The sequence below is a fragment of the Tachypleus tridentatus genome, chromosome 4 (genome assembly GCF_004210375.1).
Source record: "Tachypleus tridentatus isolate NWPU-2018 chromosome 4, ASM421037v1, whole genome shotgun sequence".
Classification (NCBI taxonomy): domain Eukaryota; kingdom Metazoa; phylum Arthropoda; class Merostomata; order Xiphosura; family Limulidae; genus Tachypleus; species Tachypleus tridentatus.
In genome coordinates, this window is record NC_134828.1 from 13,906,026 (window position 1) to 13,927,003 (window position 20,978).

General features: G+C 30.8%; 1 protein-coding gene across 1 annotated transcript in view; it reads right to left on the minus strand.

Moving 5' to 3' along the window:
* Nucleotides 1-375: 375 nt before the first annotated feature.
* The window catches only part of LOC143250027 (RUN domain-containing protein 1-like), a 37,626-nt gene continuing 17,023 nt past the window's right edge, over nucleotides 376-20,978 (minus strand). Inside the window, exons 8-14 of the mRNA XM_076500663.1 lie at nucleotides 20,564-20,622; nucleotides 16,908-17,003; nucleotides 9,895-10,034; nucleotides 5,722-5,827; nucleotides 5,088-5,183; nucleotides 4,522-4,635; nucleotides 376-611 (exon numbers count right to left, since the gene is read on the minus strand). Of these exons, the coding sequence (XP_076356778.1) occupies nucleotides 516-611; nucleotides 4,522-4,635; nucleotides 5,088-5,183; nucleotides 5,722-5,827; nucleotides 9,895-10,034; nucleotides 16,908-17,003; nucleotides 20,564-20,622 (707 nt within the window). The 3' untranslated portion in view covers nucleotides 376-515. The remainder of the gene's footprint in view (nucleotides 612-4,521; nucleotides 4,636-5,087; nucleotides 5,184-5,721; nucleotides 5,828-9,894; nucleotides 10,035-16,907; nucleotides 17,004-20,563; nucleotides 20,623-20,978) is intronic.

Here is a 20,978-nt window from a genome sequence, read left to right on the forward strand (position 1 = left end):
CTACATATACAGTCAACAAATGTTGAGAAATCACACAAGGAGAAATGTGTTCAGTTCATACTGCATAGCTACTTACAGACATGTACACACAGGCTAGCCAATGACATTTGATAGTAACATCTGACATTTATTGGTGCAAGGTTCCCACATCTTGCACAGAATGGCGAGGTCCATGATGTGTGAAAAAAGCAATCCATTATTACCATTGATTTCTGTGATACACAAAAGCACTAGAATGTACTTTCAGTGTCTACTGGATGGGCATCTGGGCAAGTCTTGTGCAGTACTTTAAATGATGATGGTAAGCTGCTGAGTTCTGGACTATAACTTTGTTCATCTTTAACTTTGGTAACCCTTACAATGAGATTGTAAGAGTCTGCTGGAACATGTTTAAAGACTTGTGTGTACTTTGGAGATTATGCCAACACTGCATGGCATGTCCATACTGATCATTTGGAAAGGTTGGTTGTGGGAAAATACAGCAATGCACTTTTTCTAGTTGGATTGTCAATAAGTCATTGAAGTTGTAAATTGTAATGGGTAGGTTTTAAAGTAACGTTGCAAGCCATTTTGTCCACGTTCCATATTGCATGACTTGAGTCTATAACTGTCTAATAATGAACACATTATCATGTAATTAGTACAAAAGTCAGCAGGTTCATTCAAATAATACATACATGTATTGTGTAAAATAGTAGCAAATTCAATGAAGTAGCAATACAGGAAATACTGTAAGTATTTATAGATAAGTGTTAGCAAATCAATGAGAATAATAGATTCATACATCGTTATTATTTAGTAAAAGTCAGCAGGTTAATTCTAATTATACTTGTTAAACATGTGTCAACTATTTAATAAAGGAAGATAGTAAAAAAAAACAAAAAATCAACTATTTAATAAAGGAAGATAGTATGGGTAAAACAAAACATGTGTCAACTATTTAATAAAGGAAGATTGTATGGGTAAAACAGAACATGTGTCAACTATTTAATAAAGGAAGATAGTATGGGTAAAACAAAACATGTGTCAACTATTTAATAAAGGAAGATAGTATGGGTAAAACAGAACATGTGTCAACTATTTAATAAAGGAAGATAATATAGGTAAAACAAAACATGTGTCAACTATTTAATAAAGGAAGATAATATGGGTAAAACAAAACATGTGTCAACTATTTAATAAAGGAAGATAGTATGGTAAAACAGAACATGTGTCAACTATTTAATAAAGGAAGATAGTATGGGTAAAACAAAACATGTGTCAACTATTTAATAAAGGAAGATAATATGGGTAAAACAAAACATGTGTCAACTATTTAATAAAAGGAAGATAGTATGGGTAAAACAAAACATGTGTCAACTATTTAATAAAGGAAGATAGTATGGGTAAAACAAAACATGTGTCAACTATTTAATAAAGGAAGATAGTATGGGTAAAACAAAACATGTGTCAACTATTTAATAAAGGAAGATAGTATGGGTAAAAACAGAACATGTGTCAACTATTTAATAAAGGAAGATAGTATGGGTAAAACAAAACATGTGTCAACTATTTAATAAAGGAAGATAGTATGGGTAAAACAGAACATGTGTCAACTATTTAATAAAGGAAGATAGTATGGGTAAAACAAAACATGTGTCAACTATTTAATAAAGGAAGATAGTATGGGTAAAACAGAACATGTGTCAACCTATTTAATAAAGGAAGATAGTAGTATGGTAAAACAAAACATGTGTCAACTATTTAATAAAGGAAGATAGTATATGGTAAAACAAAACATGTGTCAACTATTTAATAAAGGAAGATAGTATGGGTAAAACAAAACATGTGTCAACTACTTAATAAAGGAAGATAGTATGGGTAAAACAAAACATGTGTCAACTATTTAATAAAGGAAGATAGTATGGGTAAAACAAAACATGTGTCAACTCATTTAATAAAGGAAGATAGTATGGGTAAAACAAAACATGTGTCAACTACTTAATAAAGGGAAGATAGTATGGGTAAAACAAAAAACATGTGTCAACTATTTAATAAAGGAAGATAGTATGGGTAAAACAAAACATGTGTCAACTACTTTATAAAGGAAGATAGTATGGGTAAAACAAAACATGTGTCAACTATTTAATAAAGGAAGATAGTATGGGTAAAACAAAACATGTGTCAACTATTTAATAAAGGAAGATAGTATAAGTAAAACAAAACATGTGTCAACTATTTAATAAAGGAAGATAGTATGGGTAAAACAGAACATGTGTCAACTATTTAATAAAGGAAGATAGTATGGGTAAAACAAAACATGTGTCAACTATTTAATAAAGGAAGATAGTATGGGTAAAACAGAACATGTGTCAACTATTTAATAAAGGAAGATAGTATGGGTAAAACAGAACATGTGTCAACTACTTAATAAAGGAAGATAGTATGGGTAAAACAAAACATGTGTCAACTATTTAATAAAGGAAGATAGTATGGGTAAAACAAAACATGTGTCAACTATTTAATAAAGGAAGATAGTATGGGTAAAACAAAACATGTGTCAACTACTTAATAAAGGAAGATAGTATGGGTAAAACAAAACATGTGTCAACTATTTAATAAAGGAAGATAGTATGGGTAAAACAAAACATGTGTCAACTATTTAAATGGGAAGATAGTATGGGTAAAACAAAACATGTGTCAACTATTTAATAAAGGAAGATAGTATGGGTAAAACAGAACATGTGTCAACTATTTAATAAAGGAAGATAGTATGGGTAAAACAAAACATGTGTCAACTATTTAATAAAGGAAGATAGTATGGGTAAAACAGAACATGTGTCAACTATTTAATAAAGGAAGATAGTATGGGTAAAACAGAACATGTGTCAACTACTTAATAAAGGAAGATAGTATGGGTAAAACAAAACATGTGTCAACTATTTAATAAAGGAAGATAGTATGGGTAAAACAAAACATGTGTCAACTATTTAATAAAGGAAGATAGTATGGGTAAAACAAAACATGTGTCAACTATTTAATAAAGGAAGATAATATGGGTAAAACAAAACATGTGTCAACTATTTAATAAAGGAAGATAGTATGGGTAAAACAGAACATGTGTCAACTATTTAATAAAGGAAGATAGTATGGGTAAAACAAAACATGTGTCAACTATTTAATAAAAGGAAGATAGTATGGGTAAAACAGAACATGTGTCAACTATTTAATAAAGGAAGATAATATGGGTAAAACAAAACATGTGTCAACTATTTAATAAAGGAAGATAGTATGGTAAAAACAGAATATGTGTCAACTATTTAATAAAGGAAGATAGTATGGGTAAAACAGAACATGTGTCAACTATTTAATAAAGGAAGATAGTATGGGTAAAACAGAACATGTGTCAACTATTTAATAAAGGAAGATAGTATGGGTAAAACAGAACATGTGTCAACTATTTAATAAAGGAAGATAGTATGGGTAAAACAGAACATGTGTCAACTATTTAATAAAGGAAGATAGTATGGGTAAAACAAAAAAACATAGTATGTCAAAACACTATTTAATAAAGGAAGATAGTATGGGTAAAACAGAACATGTGTCAACTATTTAATAAAGGAAGATAGTATGGGTAAAACAGAACATGTGTCAACTATTTAATAAAGGAAGATAATATGGGTAAAACAAAACATGTGTCAACTATTTAATAAAGGAAGATAGTATGGGTAAAACAGAACATGTGTCAACTATTTAATAAAGGAAGATAGTATGGGTAAAACAAAACATGTGTCAACTATTTAATAAAGGAAGATAGTATGGGTAAAACAGAACATGTGTCAACTATTTAATAAAGGAAGATAATATGGGTAAAACAAAAACATGTGTCAACTATTTAATAAAGGAAGATAGTATGGGTAAAACAGAAGAAACTAACTTATCTGTCATCACCATGTCACAAAATTTTTAACTTTCAAGAATACATTTAAAGTTACATTTTTAGCTTTTCCAACATCACAATGGCTTACAACAAATACAATATGACACACTCAATATTATGTATTATTTCAATATATAAAACATTTCTGCCTTTCATTATTTGTATAGTATAGGATGTTGGATAAGTTCAGGAGCATTGTGAAATTTATCGACATGTAAATAACTGCTTGTGTTCAACAAGCAGAAAGAAGAGTATTACAGAAAGAAAGCAGTATTACAGAGCAGAACATATTTGTAGATGTTATTAAAACATTAGAATCAACAGAAAGCTAACTACTTAGATAAGAACTAAGTAGTTAGCTTAAAATAAATATTTAAATTGACAAACTGATTAAAAATATTTACTGTTACAATACATTACATGCCAGAAACATATAACAAGTAATGAATATGTGGGCCTTAAATCATTAGTTTAGGGTCATCACATTTAACACTGTTTACTATGCACAAAAACAACACTGCAAAATTACTCTTACATATTTAAAACTAAGAGGGTTGGGTAAAGGTTTACACATATAATCAACGAGAGAATACTACCCTCACCTTTAATTCATAATATTTCAACACTAGATCCCACAAATGCATCATTCTGGATACTGCTGTTCCTGATCGTATAGGAAAACAGCCGACTGGAACAAGACTAGTGCTCTGTCCTATCTGAAATTGTATAATCCACAAGATCAGCTACGAATTAACAGTACATTTATTTTCTTATGATCAAAATACATAAACGACTGTTTATTGTATCTTTGTTATTATACCAGAGTCAGTCAGTTTGACAAATTGTTTAGGTACTTAAGACTTCAAGAACTAAATGTGATCATTAGCAGTTGCTTTCTATTACCATTGGAGCCAAACCAAACTTTACAGAATCAAAAAACAAAGACAGAAAATTATATTAACATAAATCAATGACACTGCCATCCACTCCAATAAAGAACTTGTAAATAAACAAAACCATTTAAAAGTCACGCAAAACTGTTTCACCAACTACACAATAAACACGTATAATCTAGATTTCTCCTTCACAAAGTGTACTGCTTGGACTGATTCTTCAACATTTTATTTTGTACATTACATACAAGAAAATTCAAATGATTCTCACTTACAGGCATTAACCCATGTTGTAATAAATCCCTTATGGCACAGGCCAGATCTTTTCTTACAGCTGCTGTTAACTTTTCATTACAGAAAATTGCTGGAGTCTAAATGAAAGAGAATACTAAACTTGTATGATAAAAACCTGTGACCACCAGTACTCAGAGTTTAATTAATGTGATAAAAACTTGTGACCACCAGTACTCGGAGTTTAATTAATGTGATAAAAACTTGTGACCACCAGTACTCAGAGTTTAATTAATGTGATAAAAACTTGTGACCACCAGTACTCAGAGTTTAATTAATGTGATAAAAACTTGTGACCACCAGTACTAAGAGTTTAATTAATGTGATAAAAACCTGTGACCACCAGTACTCAGAGTTTAATTAATGTGATAAAAACTTGTGACCACCAGTACTCAGAGTTTAATTAATGTGATAAAAACTTGTGACCACCAGTACTCAGAGTTTAATTAATGTGATAAAAACTTGTGACCACCAGTACTCGGAGTTTAATTAATGTGATAAAAACATGTGACCACCAGTACTCAGAGTTTAATTAATGTGATAAAAACTTGTGACCACCAGTACTCAGAGTTTAATTAATGAATGAGCGATTACTATAGATAGAACAATGATACCTACATCTTCAGAATCACTCGTGTAATCACTATCAATGTTCTGTGGTTCTTGCTGAGCTGCTAAATCAGCAACTTTGGTGATAGCAACTTCTAAGTTCGCTCGCAGGTCTCTGTTGAAAAGAAATTTATGTAATCAAGCATTAATAGGTACATACTTAATATTTTCTTTTGTATTATAGTAAGTACGTCAAACTATTTAATGATGTGGTATGTGATGGTGGATATAGAAAAAAATTATATGCATTGAAAAACAAAGGGGGGGGGGTAAAAGGCCCTTTTACACAAAAATTTAAAATTAGCATATGATTAATCTGATACAAAAATATTAAGTGATAAAGGTGTTGTATTGACACATCATGATATGATATTAATAGTAAAATTCTGCCTGCAAGCTTAACCCTATAGACTCTACATCCATTTTTAAACTTCTTCCTCCATGGTACTGCATTATATTCGAAATGTAATTGAACCACTTGAGAATCAATGTATTTTAACAAAATTACATCAAAACCAGAAATTAAAACTGCAGTTTTTGCTGTCCCATGATCTGCTCGTGGTTATAATTCTCAGCTTTCAAGAGCTCATGTCCAAGAAATTGAGTATCTAATATAGACTACTGTTTGAAGAAGACTGAAATCCAACATACAGTGGTATTTTAATACCATACGGGAATCCTTCAAGAGTTTTACCTAGAGGTAACAATTGTAAGTTTTCATGCAAAGTTGAAGCTATGTTGCTAAGTGAGTTTGAACTTCAATAGCATGCTTATAATCAACACAAAGAGAAGATTTTCTGCTAATTTTCTACTTAGGTAAAGAGACATTACCAGTGTATGGTCTTGTATGTATGAAATACTAAAGCTTAGTCCATTGTCAAGAATGGGTTCCCCTAGCATTTGGCCATACTTTATTGTTTTATACATATTAGACTGACAAGAAGTTAAACTGTATTTAGGTTTCACTTTTACATTTTTATTAGTTATGTATTATTTGAAATTTAGAATGCATATTTGAATTTTTTTTTATTTATTTAAAGTTTGACTTCTTGTCTCTTGGATCGTGAAAGCTCATGAACACAATATGTATATAAACACAATTTTGTTTTTCAATGAGTCTGTGAATGAAGTCTATCTGTTTTGAATTTTGCACAAAGCTACTCGAGAGCTATCTGTGCTAGCAGTCCCTAATTTAGCAGTGTAAGACTAGAGGGAAGGCAGCTAGTCATCACCACCCATTGCCAAGTCTTGGGCTGCTCTTTTACCAATGAATAGCAGGATTGACCATCACATTATAATGTCCCCACGGCTAAGAGGACGAGCACGTTTGCGCGACGGGCATTCAAAGCTGCGACTCTCAGATTATGAGTCGAATGCCTTAACCCGCCCGGCCATGTCAGGTGAGGAATGAAGTCTGCCAAAATAAGTTCGTAAAGCCTTGAAGGCATCAGATGATGTACTGTTAGAAACAGTGAAAGATGAAGAATATGAAAGGCAAATTAAAAACAGACTATAAGTGAAAAAAAATAAAACAAGATTAGCACATAACAAGACAGTGTTTAAAAATCCTTTTACAAAGAATTGAAAGGTATGTATATATTTGTTTGCTACTTTTAAACATTTTATTACATAGTAAGTTGTTGATAACAGAGTTAGTGATATAGTAGAGAAAATATAAACATTTACTTTAAAACGTTTAATAATAATTCTACGAGGTTCTAAATATTATATAAATGAAATGTGAAAACTATAAAATAAAAAACAGTACTTTTATACTTTATATAAAAATCACCTTGCAGGTGAACTATTGAGAGTGCAGGGAAAAAACTAGGTTAATAAAATAAAGTTTAATATTGTATTTTTCTAAAACTACACTTTTAAAGATGTTCTTGGGAAACTTCAAATACATTTCACCCACTAGTTTTATTTTTGAAACGAAATATAAAGATAGCAATGTTAGGTGCTATTGGTCACGTCACTTAGTGCATGCATAGTTAATTCATGTTGTTTATCAGTTAGTTTATGTGTTTACTTGTGTGATGGAAGTAACATGCAGCAAATTTTATCATGTACAGCACACAAACAGTCTTTAGTTAACGTCAGTTTATAAAATATTGTTTTAGGGTTATTTTAATTTAGATCTTTGTTTGCCAGAGCGCCTGTTATGATGTGATGATGGTGACAATATTTCAAGATTTTATATAAAGAACCAAGTACATAATAAAAAAGACTAAACAGAGTTAACCCGTTTAGTGTTGGTTACTGTATCTGTTTGTCAATAATCAATTTAATCAGTATGTTTGTTATCTATCAATTAGAGATGAAATTTTGTAAGTTTATAAATAAGTTAGGCATAAGGTAGTTTCAGGTTTTCTGTTGTTTGTGAAGTTAGGCCTACCAGTGAATGTAGCAACTGTTTATGAAGTAGTAAATTTAACTTGTTACATGGATTTTGTGTTTTTCTGAAGCATTATCAAACTTAACATTTTTTAAAAAGGATCCAGTTCCTGGGACCAACATCATAACCATTTTGTATTTGTTACAGTTTTCACGCTACAGTTTTTTAAATTAATATGCTCACAAAGTTTGACAGATTATCAGTAAATATTAAAAAGTTTTCATATGCACTATATCAGAATTTTTTTTATTAAGTCTTAAGGTTTGTTAAACAACGTTTTTCTTGTGCTTTTTATATTTTTGCTCATTGCCCATTCAACACGTAAAATAAGTTTCATTTTAATATTAAAAATAGTTTTATGCATAAGCAAATTTTCAAATTTCATTTGCAAAATCCTTATAATGTCCAGGTAGTTTTATCAAATGTTTCTTAAGAAAAAAAACTTCATTTCAATTATTACAAATTGTATACATTTACAGATTATTACTGTTCACAAACAAGTTCTAAAACTTGTTTTTCTGACAACATAGAATAGTAAATATAGAAACAAAACAGACAATTATCTCTTCTAGTAGTTACAATCTTTGTACTTGATTGTAAGCCACTTGTAGCTTGCTAGGCCTAAAGACATTTTGCATATGAAGGATGCAAAACAAGATTTGTTAAGGTTTTAAACATGCATTTGAATAACTGAAAATTCAAAAATTACTTCATTGATACCACAGAATTTCATTTGTAATTTATCATGTTCAATAGCTAAGCTGAATTGTTATCTAAAGAAATATTAAATATTGACCACACACTATAGAATCAACTTACTAACAAAAAGTCTGTCTGAAAAGAGAGAACACTGTTGCATTTAAAAATAGCTGAGAAAAGTTAGAGCATCTGACTGGTTATTCATGTCATATATTAAAGTGCATGTATATAAAGGACTGTTTCCAAAAAATGGAAAGAAATGAGTGGGGCCACTGCACTTCATTCATTATGTAAGCCGTATCTCAGCAAATTGAAAATATACATTTATTTCCTATTCTAGCATTGTATATTATACAGGGTGTTCAAAAAGTCACTGTGCAGTTTTGTAATCATATGTCTATTCAGTCTATTTCAAGCCAGCAACTGATTGCGGTGTTTAGAAACAAAATAAGAAGGATCCAAGCCTGTATTGATGCCAACGGGAGTAACTTTCAACATTGTTTATAATTGTCATTCATATTTACCTCCTGTATTCTATATTGAAACATGTCTGTTAATAAATATGTAAGTGTACAGTGACTTTCCAAAAACCTTGTAGCTTGTCAATATTTGTTATTTGAGTTCCTAATTCACAAAAAACTACAGACTTTGTATTCTGAAACTGGACATATTTAAATTTAACCAGTACTGAATTCGACATATCATGTAACACATAAAAATCAATGTTTGTGTATTTGTTCATTTAATATTTACTTTTAAATTAATAAATTAAATGATGTATAATAAGAAAATCTGAAGTACAATCTGTAGTTTGATACCAAAAGTAAGGATATAATTTCATAAAATAACAGTTCAATAAAATTTTGAATGCAAGTCAACAAACATAATAACACGGCCTCTGACTCATGACTCATTGAGACAGGTTTAATACAACAGTATATTTTATAAATTTATAATTTAAAGATATATTGAGAATGATAATTTAACATTTCATGGGTTACCTAATAATGTTAATAATTTCTCTGCCTATGACAGTACACTGATTAACAAAATGATTTCCTAAACATGTAGACACAATGACATACCCCAATGGTTTCCTTCTCTGTCTTTTTTTCAGCATGTTCTTATGGAAATTCTTATCTCCACAACCAAACTGAGCTAATGTGAACATGTGCAACAACATCAAGGCTCTCCTAATGATTTTTACACCTCTGTTATTCATATCCTAGAAACAAAATTCCTCTTTGAATTGAACGAACATGTTTGGTACACAATTTGATCTTCAAGTATTATAATGCAAAACCATTAGGCATGTTACTTATAATATGAGCAGATAATATGATTTTAGTATTAACAATCATAAAACAGAGATGTCAGTATAAGCTATCACAGTATCAGAATATTCCAGATTTAAACATCATGGTACAAAGAGATTTTAGTTTTAACTATCACGTTACGGTGATATATCACTTTTGACTTAATGGCACAAAAGACACAAGTGTCAACTGTCATGGTATAAAAATAATTAAATACTAACTCTTTCGATAAAGATTTCGACAATGTGACCAACCTTTTAACCATAAAGTAACCATCATAATTTTCATACAATAACTTTTAATATAGTAAATGTATCTTCATAAAAGTTGGTAACCTTTCAAACAAACGTAAAATCTTTTAAACACAAAAAATCAAATTCTTTAAGTATTTTTATTAAAGATTTGTCTGTGAATATACAGAGTCAATTTATTTGTCATATGTCAGTTTATGACATAACACACATACCACTATGTGTAGCTAGTGTAACCATATTTAATGACATAACACACATACCACTATGTGTAGCTAGTGTAACCATATTTAATGACATAACACACATACCACTATGTGTAGCTAGTGTAACTATATTTAATGACATAACACACATACCACTATATGTCGCTAGTGTAACTATATTTAATGACATAACACACATACCACTATGTGTAGCTAGTGTAACTATATTTAATGACATAACACACATACCACAATGTGTAGCTAGTTTAACCATATTTAATGACATAACACACATACCACTATGTGTAGCTAGTGTAACTGTATTTAATGAAATAACACACATACCACAATGTGTAGCTAGTGTAACTATATTTAATGACATAACACACATACCACTATGTGTAGCTAGTGTAACTATATTTAATGACACAACACACATACCACTATATGTAGCTAGTGTATCTGTATTTAATGACACAACACACATACCACTATGTGTAGCTAGTGTAACCATATTTAATGACATAAACACACATACCACTATGTGTAGCTAGTGTAACCATATTTAATGACATAACACACATACCACTATGTGTAGCTAGTGTAACTGTATTTAATGACATAACACACATACCACTATGTGTAGCTAGTGTAACTGTATTTAATGACATAACACACATACCACAATGTGTAGCTAGTGTAACTATATTTAATGACACAACACACATACCACTATGTGTAGCTAGTGTAACTATATTTAATGACATAAACACACATACCACAATGTGTAGCTAGTGTAACTATATTTAATGACACAACACACATACCACAATGTAGCTAGTGTAACTATATTTAATGACATAACACACATACCACAATGTGTAGCTAGTGTAACTATATTTAATGACATAACACACATACCACAATGTGTAGCTAGTGTAACTATATTTAATGACATAACACACATACCACAATGTGTAGCTAGTGTAACTATATTTAATGACATAACACACATACCACTATATGTAGCTAGTGTAACCATATTTAATGACATAACACACATACCACTATGTGTAGCTAGTGTAACCATATTTAATGACATAACACACATACCACTATGTGTAGCTAGTGTAACCATATTTAATGACATAACACACATACCACTATGTGTAGCTAGTGTAACCATATTTAATGACATAACACACATACCACTATGTGTAGCTAGTGTAACTGTATTTAATGACATAACACACATACCACTATGTGTAGCTAGTGTAACTGTATTTAATGACATAACACACATACCACAATGTGTAGCTAGTGTAACTATATTTAATGACACAACACACATACCACTATGTGTAGCTAGTGTAACTGTATTTAATGACATAACACACATACCACAATGTGTAGCTAGTGTAACTATATTTAATGACACAACACACATACCACAATGTGTAGCTAGTGTAACTACATTTAATGACATAACACACATACCACAATGTGTAGCTAGTGTAACTACATTTAATGACATAACACACATACCACAATGTGTAGCTAGTGTAACTATATTTAATGACATAACACACATACCACAATGTGTAGCTAGTGTAACTATATTTAATGACATAACACACATACCACAATGTGTAGCTAGTGTAACTATATTTAATGACATAACACACATACCACTATATGTGTAGCCAGTGTAACTGTATTTAATGACATAACACACATACCACTATATGTAGCCAGTGTAACTGTATTTAATGACATAACACACATACCACTATGTGTAGCCAGTGTAACTGTATTTAATGACATAACACACATACCACTATGTGTAGCTAGTGTAACCATATTTAATGACATAACACACATACCACAATGTGTAGCTAGTGTAACTATATTTAATGACATAACACACATACCACAATGTGTAGCTAGTGTAACTATATTTAATGACATAACACACATACCACTATGTGTAGCCAGTGTAACTGTATTTAATGACATAACACACATACCACTATGTGTAGCCAATGTAACTGTATTTAATGACATAACACACATACCACTATGTGTAGCTAGTGTAACCATATTTAATGACATAACACACATACCACTATGTGTAGCTAGTGTAACCATATTTAATGACACAACACATACCACTATGTGTAGCTAGTGTAACCATATTTAATGACATAACATACATACCACTATGTGTAGCTAGTGTAACCATATTTAATGACATAACACACATACCACTATGTGTAGCTAGTGTAACCATATTTAATGACATAACACACATACCACAATGTGTAGCTAGTGTAACTGTATTTAATGACATAACACACATACCACTATGTGTAGCTAGTGTAACTGTATTTAATGACATAACACACATACCACAATGTGTAGCTAGTGTAACTATATTTAATGACAAAAACACATACCACTATATGTAGCTAGTGTATCTGTATTTAATGACAACACACATACCACAATGTGTAGCTAGTGTAACTACATTTAATGACATAACACACATACCACAATGTGTAGCTAGTGTAACTATATTTAATGACATAACACACATACCACAATGTGTAGCTAGTGTAACTATATTTAATGACATAACACACATACCACAATGTGTAGCTAGTGTAACTATATTTAATGACATAACACACATACCACTATATGTAGCTAGTGTAACCATATTTAATGACATAACACACATACCACTATGTGTAGCTAGTGTAACCATATTTAATGACATAACACACATACCACTAATGTGTAGCCAGTGTAACTGTATTTAATGACATAACACACACCACTATGTGTAGCTAGTGTAACCATATTTAATGACACAACACACATACCACTATGTGTAGCTAGTGTAACCATATTTAATGACATAACACACATACCACTATGTGTAGCTAGTGTAACCATATTTAATGACACAATACACATACCACTATGTGTAGCTAGTGTAACCATATTTAATGACATAACATACATACCACTATGTGTAGCTAGTGTAACCATATTTAATGACATAACACACATACCACTATGTGTAGCTAGTGTAACCATATTTAATGACATAACACACATACCACTATGTGTAGCTAGTGTAACTATATTTAATGACATAACACACACATACCACAATGTGTAGCTAGTGTAACTATATTTAATGACATAATACACATACCACAATGTGTAGCTAGTGTAACTGTATTTAATGACATAACATAACACACACCACTATGTGTAACCAGTGTAACTGTATTTAATGACATAACACACATACCACTATATGTAGCCAGTGTAACTGTATTTAATGACATAACACACATACCACTATGTGTAGCTAGTGTAATCATATTTAATGACATACCACACATACCACTATGTGTAGCTAGTGTAACTGTATTTAATGACATAACACACACACCACTATGTGTAGCTAGTGTAACCATATTTAATGACACAACATACATACCACAATGTGTAGCTAGTGTAACCATATTTAATGACATAACACACATACCACTATGTGTAGCTAGTGTAACTATATTTAATGACATAACACACATACCACTATGTGTAGCTAGTGTAACCATATTTAATGACACAACACACATACCACTATGTGTAGCTAGTGTAACCATATTTAATGACACAACATACATACCACAATGTGTAGCTAGTGTAACCATATTTAATGACATAACACACATACCACTATGTGTAGCTAGTGTAACTGTATTTAATGACATAACACACACATACCTATGTGTAGCTAGTGTAACCATATTTAATGACACAACACACATACCACTATGTGTAGCTAGTGTAACCATATTTAATGACATAACACACATACCACTATGTGTAGCTAGTGTAACCATATTTAATGACACAACACACATACCACTATGTGTAGCTAGTGTAACTATATTTAATGACATAACACACATACCACTATGTGTAGCCAGTGTAACTGTATTTAATGACATAACACACATACCACAATGTGTAGCTAGTGTAACTATATTTAATGACATAACACACATACCACTATGTGTAGCTAGTGTAACCATATTTAATGACATAACACACATACCACTATGTGTAGCTAGTGTAACTATATTTAATGACATAACACACATACCACTATGTGTAGCTAGTGTAACTGTATTTAATGACATAACACACATACCACAATGTGTAGCTAGTGTAACTATATTTAATGACATAACACACATACCACTATGTGTAGCTAGTGTAACCATATTTAATGACATAACACACATACCACTATATGTGTAGCTAGTGTAACTATATTTAATGACATAACACACATACCACTATGTGTAGCTAGTGTAACCATATTTAATGACACAACACACATACCACTATGTGTAGCTAGTGTAACCATATTTAATGACACAACATACATACCACAATGTGTAGCTAGTGTAACCATATTTAATGACATAACACACATACCACTATGTGTAGCTAGTGTAACTGTATTTAATGACATAACACACATACCACTATGTGTAGCTAGTGTAACCATATTTAATGACACAACACACATACCACTATGTGTAGCTAGTGTAACTATATTTAATGACATAACACACATACCACTATGTGTAGCTAGTGTAACCATATTTAATGACATAACACTTAAGACTATAACACAAGAATACTTTCATCAACATTTTATCTTTCCCAAGTTAACCTGATGCTTTCCTAATTTTCACATTTCAGTTACTTTTATAACAATAAATAAAGTGAGACATGAAAAACAAGAAGTCTACTGTCATTTGTCAGTCTACTATCTTTGCCATCGTTTGTCACAGAAATTTAAACACAGTTTTTCTGTACTAATGGCACCAGTGGACTAAACTAATTCATTCAAATTATGCAATTATGAACACAAAACAACAAAAACATCCTATAATTATTGATGGTTTTCTAAGTAAGACAAAATAAGTTTAAAATAACTTCCTTAGCTACTCCATCTGTAGTACATGAGAACCTTCAAAACTGAAGACAAATGTGACAATACTATATACTGAAAACAATGAACCATTATATGCCTCAAAACCTTGCCTTTTTATTTATGATAAATAATAATATAAAATGTCCAAGTAAATTGTTGGCAATTGTGTAAGAAAGGATGCAATGGGTAAAAGCAGCTGTGACAGACGTAATCAGTAGATGTTGAATTTCACAATGTGACTTAAGAATCAAGTTTCTTGAACATAATTTAAGGATGAATATCTTCTGTAACAAATATTGGTCTAAAACATCATATATAGCTGTATAATTGAAAATTCATGTGTGTGAATATTTATTTTCTTTAAATATTCTTCGTATAATGGACATAGCAAGTATATCGGTACCTGTGTATGTTTGTTTTGATTTCGTGCAGAGCTACAAGCTTCTCTACATTAGCCGCCTATAACTTAGTAGTGTAAAATTAGAGGGAAGGCAGCTAGTCATCACCACCCACCGCCATCTCTTGGGCTATTCTTTTACCAAAAAATAGTGGGATTTACTGTAACATTATAACACCCCCACGGCTGAAAGGATGAACACGTTTGGTGCAACAGGGATTCGAACCCGTACCCCTTGGATTACGAAGTCGAGTGCCTTAACCATCTGGCCATGCTGTGACCATCTGTGTATGTAACCAAAAATTTTACACCATCTACTGAATAATAGTACAAACAGAAATCCATAAACAATTTCACACTTTGGGTATTCACGATTCAGACAATGAAAAAAACAAAACAACCTTGGTGTGTGAAACAACCATTTCTTTATAATATAACACAATTTTAAATGAAAGTATCCTCCTGACAAGAAGAATACGACTTGCACTAGGACTGTACGTGAGTATTTGGTTTTCATCTTTATTAATGTAATATTTTATGCAGTACTGAGAAACTGAAGTTCTTAAACAATTTTTTTTTCAATAAATGGTAGAACTTTTAATACATAAAAATATTATGGTTTATATCAGCAGAATTTACAAAAAGTTTGAGATCTTTATATTGAATCGTATTCATGAAATGAATTGCACGTGTTCAAAGAACACAATACTTTACCTATGCAGTACCTCCTAGAAAAAACAAAACAATTAGAAAATGCTCACTTTTTTCCAAAATTATTCTCAAAGAAGTATGAATAATATGATTGGTAATTACAAGCACAAATAGCCACCCACATGGCACCATATTTGTAAGTAAAATTGAATGTTCTGACTTGAATAAAAAATATGTTATGACCCTACCTTGGGGAAACTCTGCTGATTTCTCAGATTATGTCTGTACTGCTGGGTTGGTGAACAACAACCACTACCTATGTCAGAAGTATCAATGGAGATGGTCTGCCAGAAATATAAAATTTTAAGAAATGAAAACTGTCTACTTATAACAATAACTTAGAAGTTTTTGAAACTGTAGCCACCTAGACAAAACATTTACTAATAGCAATCTTCCATTTCATAGACAACTACTGTGGTACTTGTCTCTTATCCTGAATTAAACATTAAAATTAAAAAATGTCACAAAATACAGCCTTATCACAACTTTAATATCACTTGGGAATTTTTTACCAAGTGAACAATTCAGCAACTGTTTTCTTTGAAACATTTTTTGTTTGCACTTTGTACTGAATACCTAATAATACAAAGATAGTTAAATATGTCTATCTATGGTACATCCTGTTCCTTTCATAGTTTGTAATGATTAGAATAATGTCACCATTAACAAAACATTAGCTTATGGACAGTAAATTGATAAATCTTACAAAAGATTTGATGAGACAGTATTCATATTGTATGATAATTGGACTTATTGGGACTTAAGCTATATAATGTCATCTTAGCTGAAAACTTTTCAGCCAACTTCTATGTGGATTCTTCAAGCCCAGAAGAAGACTTATAAAAGAATACCAAGATATGTGACAAGGTACGTTGTCTTCACAAATGTTCATTCACTAACCTAAATACCGACAGGTAAAAATCTATAATCAAAGGAATGATGGTAAGACCACTTAAATAATAATAATTACTTTCATATGTGCAGTTTTAGAAGAATACTGAACATACTCCATGATTAAACACCAAGGTTAATCACTATTTGTTTTTCACTAGCACACTATCAATCAAAACCATTTTGAGCTTGCTTCTGTTATGTTACCATTTTTTAAAAAAGTTTTTCACATTTGTTGTCAAACACACTATGGTCTAAGGCAATATGCATTAATGTTAAGTTTCACCAGAATTACCGTCTCACGAACCACAAGTTTCTAATAAAATATACATTTCTGACTAGTTACTGGTAACAAGCTTTTGGTCAGCAATCAACTTCTACTTTTAACTTGTTGTAAGGTGGCTGAAAGAACAAAGAAAATCATGTGTAACATTTAAATACTATTATGTAATCTGTCACAAATGTTTCCAATTGAAGATACGATAATTATATCGCTCGCATTATGTGTGAACTTATTTCATTCATTGTTTGTACTACTTCGTTGATTCACCAAGACAAACTTGTATGATGTATCTCAAGACAGCTGTATGGTATTAAAACGTTTATTAAAATAAAGTAGAGAACAACGTTTAAAGTATTTAATAAAAGTTTTAATACCATACCAACTGTCTGTAGATACATTTTATTTCAAGTCAGTTTCTCGTCATCATGAAAAACTTATATGATAGTAATTAAATGCAGTTTGTATGATGAAGAAGAAAGGCTGACAAAAAAGCATCCTGCTACTACATTAGAGATACTTTAGAGCAAACTTTTAAGCTAGCAAGCACCAGTTAACTCTTCTGCTAGGAGGTCAGTCAAATAAACCAAGTTCTTAACACTTTGTACTTTAATACTGTTCTCACTATAACTTGTAATACAGTTTGAGTATCTTCACAAAATTAAGCAGGCTTTCAGTAAACATTATCTGTCAGATTTTTTTTAAATGAAGTATTTTTACTAAAGATTTGTCTATGAATATGTACATTAGTATTTCTATATACTATTACAAGTGCAAATTGATTTCCATGTTAAGAGTAAAAATACTTTTCTTTGTCTCAAAAAACTCAAATGTTATTTTTTATTTTCTTATCTCTTAAACCACTGAGATAATTTTCAAACTTTTTTTTCAGTAAAACTTTGTTTTATGTCACTGTCTGAACTACAGCTTTATACAACATTGGTCATTTAACTTAATTTTATGTCACTGTCCGAACTATAGCTTTATAAAACATTGGTCATTTAACTTTGTTTTATGTTACTGTCTGAACTACAGCTTTATACAACATTGGTCATTTAACTTAATTTTATGTCACTGTCCAAACTATAGCTTTATAAAACATTGGTCATTTAACTTCAATTTATGTCACTGTCCTGAACTATAGCTTTATAAAACATTGGTCATTTGTCGTTTTATGTCACTGTCCAACTATAGCTTTATAAAACATTGGTCATTTAACTTCGTTTTATGTCACTGTCCGAACTATAGCTTTATAAAACATTGGTAATTTAACTGACCTTGCAACCACCCCAAAAAAAATCAAAATAGCCCCTATTTTTTCTTTATAGAATAACTTCAAATCATGACATGAAACTATACATGTTTATCTTAAATAATATAAATTTCATAACACTATACATTTATTTAAATTCTTTTGCCCTTTGAACTCTGTCTAACCAGTATTTGCATCTTTATCAACTGTAAATCACTTGGAGAAAATGCAGCTCACGTTCCACTATCATGTTAAGTTATACACGATATAACTGCAGGTAAATTTTCTGAAAAATTTTATTACTTATATTATTTTTTCACTTAATATAATCTTAATTAACACATTACATTTTGTTACTTTTATAATAATAAATACAGAATATACATGAATATAAGAAATAAAGTTCTTATGTGGGTCTTTTCTTTTGCTCTTCATGACATTTAACCCTACCTTCTTTTATACTAAACAATTTCTCACTTAAGTAAATAATGCACCAAAGAATACAGAATAATAGCATGTAAGGTGCAGACAATGTCCCATAACTACTACAATTTCTCTGGTTTTCTAACTTAGCAACAAGATCCATTAAAACTTCACATTAGGTCAATGTTTTTCCCTTGGGAATCATGTTTGAAGAGAAAGTGAAAACCAAAATTCTCTTTATAATAAACAATGTAATACAATGCATATCTTAATAGATGAAAACCTTTGTTTTCTATTGGCAACTTGTGATAAAGAATGTCATAGGTGGGTGTGGCAAGAGAAGTCTGTTTTTTTATGGCTCTGTAATGAAATAAAATTGAAGGCTATAAAGATTTCGCTCTGCCTAAGTGATAACAATATTATTGAGTAATTTTTGTCAAATTTTGTTCTTTTTGGAAGGATGGTAAATAGATTAGAGAAGAGGGGATGTCTAGAGAGCAAATGTCACAATTTTTATAGTAGGAAAAATTCTATATTTTTTAATATTGTTTCATAAATATAAAAATTTAAAACTTGTATACTCGTAAAATACCAATAATTATCAATATGTTTATGCTGTATTTATTGGCATATAATGATAATAAAAGTAATTTAATTAGGTTTTGACTATAACTCACTAAAACTCATGACATGCACAGGTAAAGGAAGTGGCAGTTAGTAATTAAAAGCACATTATATATAATAACTGGACTAAGGATCTAGATTAGAGACCAAAAATACAAGACAAAGAGAGAGGGTAACACACTTAGTAAGCTTATTATAACACCTCTATACGGCTTGAGTCTTGGACCATCCAATTCAGAGCCCAGTATGCATGGAGTTTGTAGTACGAGAGAGAGAGAGAAAACATGTCACTTTTTTTTTTTTTTCATAACTTGTAAGATTACTTCATGGTCAAAGTATAAAGAATACTTTATATTAATGTCTGAATAACATACCCGGCCATGAATAGGACAGTTACAAGTGCATCTTGGCATTCTCTCCCCTGTGGTTTCTCCTAAAAGACAAATATAGAAAGAAAAGAACATTGAGAATTATAATCCATGCTAGATGACTTGTGAAGATGATGTCTGCCTTCTTAATTTTAATTGTTATCCAATTAAGAAAAACTTAATATAGTTTAAGTTTAGAAGATGGAGGGAAGACAAAATTATCGGACAATGGGGCAGCATGAAACTTTTAGGGACAGCATCATATGAAATTATGAATTCAGAAAAATGTAAGAAACCTGAGAAAACTTATCCATACATGCTAAGGTAGGTTTAGCAGATTTCATGAAGAGATATAGACATTGAAATAAAAAGGCTGTCAAAATTATCCTAATTATTAACAAATACTACAGGTACAGTAGAA